The sequence below is a fragment of the Argentina silus genome (genome assembly GCF_951799395.1).
Source record: "Argentina silus genome assembly, chromosome: 6".
NCBI lineage: Eukaryota > Metazoa > Chordata > Actinopteri > Argentiniformes > Argentinidae > Argentina > Argentina silus.
Genome location: NC_139660.1, coordinates 20153755 through 20161254, shown reverse-complemented (window position 1 = coordinate 20161254; position 7500 = coordinate 20153755). Strand labels below are relative to the sequence as shown.

The window sequence follows — 7500 nt, the reverse complement described above, 5'->3', positions numbered from 1 at the left end:
GAGACAGAGAAAGAGACAGAAAGAGACAGAGAAAGAGACAGAAAGAGACAGAGACAGAGAGATCCAGGACCAACAGCAACATTCAGATAACCCAAATGAGCCCAAACTTATCCTCTAGATCAGATGGGCCCTGAGCCTTTGGACCGCCAGAGCCCTGAAGAGCAGACAGGAGACCCGGAGGGGGGGGGGGGGCTAATAGCATTTCAGCCTTTTTACGACTATGCTTATTCATCCCAAAGAACACAAGCAGCAGGGAGAACAGGCATCCATCAGTCACGACCGCGCCACCGCCACCGCCACCGCCACCGCCACCGCCACCGCCACGAGAGTTATCACGTGTACTTCCCCCTTTCATGAAGCTCAGGCATATTATTCATACAAAATAATAATCTTCAATTTGTTTTAATTAATTGGAGCCCTTCATTGCCGAAGCCCTGTTTTCAGTTCAAACGAGCAAGTCTCTCTCTCTCTCTCTCTCTCTCTCTCTCTCGCTTTTCATCGATGATGGTGGCACAGTGATGTCGCCATGACAACGAGAGTAACCGAGCCATGGAGCCCTGAAGGGGTGGGGGGATGTGTGTGTGTGTGTATGTTGGGGGGGGGGGGGGGGGGGGGCTAGCATGTGATAAAACAATAGCTTTAAATGATGTTTAAGCGATGTATCTCGTCTCTCTGGGGAAATAAATAGCTACACGACCGAGTGCCAGAGGAATGAAGAGGACACACTCAGTCACCTGCCGCTCAACATGCTCTAACATGGTTGCCACGATCTCTACTCAACAAGAAACTCATCTCCTCGTTCTGTTTCTACGTTGAACTCTGTGTGACACACACCATGTGACTGGAGTTGAGCAGTCGGAGGATGTGTTTACACGCCGCCCTGTCCTCTGTGGTTGAGTTGGTAGAGCATGGCGCTAATAATGCTTAGGTTGTGGGTATGATTCCCGCTGGGACCATATATACTGAAATGTACGCACTCACTGCAATGTAAGTCGCTTTGGAAAAAAGCGTCAGCTAAATGGCATTTATTATTATTATTATTATTATTATATATTGTAGGTGCTTGCCTGCATGCATGTGTGTTTGCATGCGTGTTTGTGAGTGTGTGTGTGTGTGTGTATGTGCTTGCCTGCGTGTTTGTGAGTGTGTGTGTGTGTGCTTGGGTGCATGCGTGTTTGCATGTGTGTGTGTGTGTGTATATGTGTGAGTGTGTATTTTGTGTGTGTGCCCCCCCCCCACAGCACTCTTCCCCCATTACAATCATCTCCCTCCAGCCCTGGAGTGGCACACAGACCATGTGACTTAGCTAATGGACAATTAATGGCCTAACAGACAGCTTGCCAGTGTCTCAGTGTATGCAGAGCAATCAGTTTATGATTTGATGCATACACAAAACCCACATATATATCCTACCTGGGGGTTACCATTTTGTGCACACACACACACTTAGGGACACACACCTGGGACTTATCGCGGTGTGTATACACAGACGGTTGGCATTGATAAACACACACCTGGCCAGAAGTCGTGAGTGATGTGTGTATCATGTCCCAGCATCAGTGCCATTTGTCTTGTTGGACGTGTGGTGTGACCATGGGTTTTATTATTTAGCAGATTTTATTTTATTTTTGAAAAATCCTTTAAAAATGAATAAACACATGAACTACCTGTTATAGAGCAAAAACACACATTGTGTTAAAATATGAAATAATGTCTTCTTTAATCACTGACCACTCATGTTAATGAGGCTGGTGGAGGTAGAAATTAATTGGAGGACACGTTGTGTGTTTGATACCATTCCTCATTCCGTTCCATGCATTACAATGAGGCGGTCCTCCGATTTCTACCTCCACCAGCCTCCCCTGACCTATGAATGATGAGGTCAACTTCTATGTGGAGCTGTGAGAGGTGAAAGGTGAAAGGTTGAAAGGTCGTTGGGGGGGGGGGGGTCAGACCTGGTGACCTCAGCCTGCTGCTGGAGCTGCTCCTGCACCTTGCGACACACCTCCCCCGTCGTGGTGTTCACCTTGCCGATCTTGGTGAAGAGGGCGGCGATCTTGTCGCTACGCAGGAAGCCCGCCGCCCGCCTCTTCAACATGTGACCCATGCACGCCTCGATGGTGCCTATGAGAGGGAGACAGAGAGAGAGAGAGAGAGAGAGAGGAGAGAAAGAGGAAAGGAGAGAGAAAAGAGAGAGTGAAAGAGTGGGAGGGTGGGAGAGAGAAAAAACAAAACAGATTTCAGAAACAAATCCCAGATAAATAAAGACTACTTCATACATTGCAACTACAATCTACATCTTATCATACCCCCACTGTTGCTTGAATTCATTAATTACAGAAAATCTCCCCACACCCACGCAACTACACTCCCTCTCTCCATCTCCCCCTCGGTCTCTCCAGGGGCTAGGCTAATGAACTTTAGCGACAGCGCGTGGGGAATATGTGATCGTCAAAACGCTTTTCTCTCTGTGCTCCTGTTCTTACAGGAGACTATGTGGGGGCACAGAGGCTCTGCTTATTAAGTCAGGGACCGCAACTGAAGCAACTGAGGCCCCTGAAACGCAATTATACACCTCCAGCAAACCACACTGTCTCTGGCTGCCTGTCTCTGTCTGTGCCTGGCTGCAACACTGTTAAATATTTAAGAGTCGAGGCAGGAAGAGGGGGGAAAGAAATAACCTGTTCCTGCCAAGAGCCACCCCTGATGGGCCCCAGAGGGTCCACAAGGCGGCCATCTTGTCCAAGGATTTCTAATGAAGGGCAAATAACAGACTAAAACAACAACAACAACAACAACAACAACTCCTCCATTAGCAACATTAGCACTGTTAGCTAAACCTGCTCATCTTAGCCAGGTCAATAAAAGAGAAACTGTGAGACCACAGAGGAGCCAGAACAGGACTCACCGCAGACTCCCCTCCCTGCACATCTCCAGAGACCATGGGTATATCATATTTACATTGTTACCTAGACGGGAAAAGGCCATCTTGGCGATTCATATCGACTCTGACAGCTGGTTGAAGTCTGGTTGCTACCTAGCGTCTGTTTGTCCCCCTTTCGCGTGATAAATGGGATCGATATCTCAGCTGAATTAGAGGAACGATGACAACATCATTGGTAGCGTAGGGGTGGTGGGGGTGGGGGGTGGGGTGGGGGGGGGGGGGGGGGCGGAGGCAATCGCTGCTTTATGGGGGTAATAGCTTGTTTTTATTGTTGGGCTTGCACCACTGGAGCCGAAGGGGAAGTACAGCTCAGCTACCTGAAGAGTTCGATTAGCAGTTTATGCATCAAATAAACGTGTTTAGGATCTAAGGTATGCCAAGGTAGGAAGCTGTACTGTATATCAACAGTTCATTTTATTTTAATATGATAGTTCCTGCAAATAGAATGATAGTTCCTGCATATTGTAGAGTACACAACCAGCCACCCCACCCCTCCATCTCTCCATCCATCCATCCATTCCTCTTGTCCTCCTCCCCCCTCTCATTGTCCTTCCTCCAACCTTCCCCTCTTCCCTCTCAACTCCTTCCACCACTCTCTCTATGAGTGAGGTATGTTCTGTCTGTGGACTTAACACACGCCCAGTGGAGAGGTCTGTGCTTGTGGTGTGTGTGTGTGTGTGTGTGTGTGTGTGTGTGTGTGTGTGTGTGTGGCTTGGATGAATCATCTAAGTGGTAGCTAAGTGCTTTCCATTGAGAGCTCAGCGTGTGTGCTAGCTTACTTTCCTAAAGAGACTTGAGTGTGGAAGAAGAAGAAGCATGCTCTAAGATTCTGGGAATCTCACACCTTGTGAGCTTGCTGGGGAGTGGGTTGGGGAGTGGGTATTGGGCTGGGGAGTGGGTATTCTGACCTAATAATAAGTGTGTGTGTGTGTGTGTGTGTATGTGTGTGTGTGTGTATGTGAGAGAGAGAGAGAGAGAGAGAGAGAGTTCATGCCTGTTTATGTGTGTGCGTGTGTGTGTGTGCATGTGTGTGCGTGTACCTGTGTGTATACAAAAGGAAGAGATAGTGTGAGTGTTTGTGTATGTGTGTGTGTGTGTGTGTGTGTGTGTGTGTGTGTGTACAGACGGAGTTTGGTTTAGTGTAGGAGATGTCCAGCCTGCTGGGTGGAAAACGAAGCGGAACACGTTCTCATTTGTGTGTTTGCGTAATCCCTCTAGTCTGCTGCTTTTGCCTGCGTGCATCCATCTATCCATCCGCCCACACACTCACTCTCCCCCTCCTCCACCTCCCCCCACCCTCCCTCCCCCTCTAATAAATACACACACAAAACAGTCCGGCACAGTAAGCACACACACAAGCACACACTCAGAATCTACATGCATATCCACAGGATACTATACTGTGTGTGTGTGTGTGTGTGTGTGTGTGTGTGTGTGTGTGTGTGTTGGTGTGTGTCTGTGTGTGAGTGTGTGTGTATACACGTTAAACATGCTGTAATACCCCGTATTTCCCTCTGTGTGTGTGAGTGTGTGTGTGTGTGTGTGTGTGTGTGTGTGTGCGTGCGTGTGTGTGCATACACATTAAACATGCTGTAATACCCCGTATTTCCCTCTGACAGTCCTGAATAAATGCTACAATGTCTAATGACTTCTAAATCGCTGTGGGTGAAAAACATAATGAGTATGACAATTAGGTAAATAATCTGCTTCATAAAGCACACAGGACCAGCGTTATTTAAAGAACACAGGGGAGGCTGGTGGAGGTAGAAATCGGAGGATGGGCTCATTGTAATGCATGGAAGGGAATGAGGAACGGGATCAAACACAATGTTACAATGTGCCTGTCGTCCGATTTCTACCTCCACCAGCCTCCCCTGACCCATCATGATTGGTTGTGAAATGCAGTTGTAAATAACAGTTTATATGTACAGTATATATATATATATAAACAGTATATACATATACTTTATATATTTCAATACAGTGCAGTTCTCCAGTCCTAAATCATATACTTTCAGTGCCAGCAGTCAACTCTAAATGACCGTCCCCCACCACCATGGAAAGACAGACATCTCTGTTTGATAAGTGGTGGTCACCGTGGCGCCAGAGAGGACACATGTTCTCTAATTGCACCGAGGGTTTCCACTCAGGCAAATCTATCAGAGCTGGAAGGCTTAGAGGATGGATTGCAGAGGAGGATAGGGGGGGCGATAGGTGTGGATGGATGAAAGGAGAGGAGAGTGAGAGAGAGAGAGAGAGAGAGAGAGGGAGAGAGAGAGAGAGAGAGAGAGAGAGAGAGAGAGAGAGACATTGTAGGAAGAGAGAGAGAGCGAGAGAGCGAAATAGAGAGAAAAAGAGAGGGGGGAAAGGGTTATGGCGTTTGCTGTGCTTGGATCCAGGCCTGTCTGCATTGAGCTCATTAGCAGATCTAATTAAGACAGAGCTAATAAGCCTGAGCTGGGCGTCGTGACTAAAAGAGACACTGATTATCTGGACTGTTTGTCTGTTTGTCTGTTTGTCTCTCTGTCTATGTGTCTGTCTGTCTGTCTGCCTGCCTGCCTGCCTGCCTGTCTGTCTGTCTGTCTGTCTGCCTGTCTGTCTGTCTGTCTGCCTGTCACTATATCTGTCCGTCTGTCTGCCAGTGTATCTGTTTCTCCCTCTCTTTCTTCTCTGTCTGTCTTCATGTGACACCATAACGCCTGTGTTGCTGCCTGCTACTGTATTACTACAACCTGACAGACACCACAGCCTAATAAACCTTTTTTACACACACACACACACACACACACACACACACACACACACACACACACACACACACACACACACACACAGTGAGGCATCACAGTAAGGCCTGACAGGTGTGTGTGAGCACCATGATCGATGACTGTAATCGCAGGGGTAGTTGATCTAGCCCTGGGAGGTGAGGTGTGTGTGTGTGTGTGTGTGTGTGTGTGTGTGTGTAAGGGTCCCACCTGTGATTGTGCGGCAGGGCTGTGAGTCACAGTAATTGACAGTAATGAACTGCATAACAGAGGGACTTGGCAGCTGTGGATGGTGTGGGCGGGGGGGGGGGGGGGGGGGAGGGGGCGGGGGGGGGGGGACAACAGGAGAGGGTGAAGGAGAAAAAGTTAGGAAGAAAGATCACAAGACAGAATAGTGAAGGAAGGAGTTTGATGTTTGACGGGGGCTGTAGGAAAAAGAGAGATGGGAGGATGGAGAGAGGGATGGAGAGAGAGAGAGAGAGAGAGAGAGTATGGAGGGAGAGAGATAACAGGAGGGCAAGTCAGACTGAGAGAGAGACGGAGAGAAGGTCGGGAACAGGACGGCCTAAAAGCGGGCAGAAAGAGGAGGAAGTGATTATGGGAAAGAAGAGCTGGGCCGGGCAATCATAAAAGAGAGAAGCGAAACGAGGGGTGAGGGGGGGGTCTGCTTTCTGAGTCATCCTCACTCCCCCCCCCCCCCCCCCCCTCCTCTCCCAAGAGAGAGAGGAAGGGAGAGAGACGAAAGGGGAGAGAGAGAGAGAGAGAGAGAGAGAGAGAGAGAGAGAGAAAGGGAAAGCGCTAAGCTTTGTGTCGCTTTACATTCTAATCGGTCCCTTTCTCTCCTCCCTCCTCCTCCCCTCAAACGCCACTCGAAAAGATGAGCAGCCCTTTTTCACGCCCCCCCCCCCCCCCCCCCCACACACACACACACACTCTCACCCTCACTCCCCCCCCCCCCCCCCAACTCGTGAATGCAGATGACGACAGGTCCTCTGTCTGCTCTCCGCCGGCGTGCCCCTAAGCTAAGCGCTCAAATGGAAATGGTCTTCGTTTATCCCTGACCCACTGATTCGTGTCAGGAGGCGGAGGCTGCAGTGAGATGGAAGATTCAGAACGAAAGAGATAGAGAGATAGAGAGGTAGAGAGATAGAGAGATAGAGAGATAGACAGAGAGAGGTAGAGAGAGAGAGGTAGAGAGATAGACAGATAGAGAGGTAGAGAGAGAGAGATAGAGATAGACAGATAGAGAGGTAGAGAGATAGAGAGATAGAGAGATAGACAGAGAGAGGTAGAGAGAGAGAGGTAGAGAGATAGACAGATAGAGAGGTAGAGAGAGAGAGATAGAGATAGACAGATAGAGAGGTAGAGAGAGGAGGGGGGCAGGTTGGTGAGAGGAGGACAATAGTGTCATCACTACGTCAATGTGGGCTGGTGCACGCACACGCACACACACATACACAAGTACGAGCACGCGCAAACACACACACAAGCACGAGCACGCGCAAACACACACACACACACACAGTGCTCTACTGCTCACATCTTAATGAACTTCCATCAGGCAGACTCAGGGTGATCCCACATGTGCTGTCCTCTGAGCCCAGACTGTATGGTCAGGAGGACACAGCCAAGGCCCAACCAAGACACACACACACACACACACACACACACACACACACACACACACACACACACACACACACACACACACAGCACTTCAATGCCATGCATTCCAATGGACAACACAATACAATGCCATAAAAACTCAATAGACCGCGTAAGAGCTCATTA

At 49.0% G+C, this 7500-nt stretch overlaps 1 protein-coding gene across 1 annotated transcript in view; it reads right to left on the bottom strand.

Annotated features, from left to right (window-relative positions):
• sgsm2 (small G protein signaling modulator 2) overlaps window positions 1-7500 on the bottom strand; it is a 45293-nt gene that overhangs the window by 19677 nt on the left and 18116 nt on the right. Inside the window, exon 3 of the mRNA XM_083671902.1 lies at window positions 1956-2124. Coding sequence (XP_083528028.1) covers window positions 1956-2124 — 169 coding nt within the window. The remainder of the gene's footprint in view (window positions 1-1955; window positions 2125-7500) is intronic.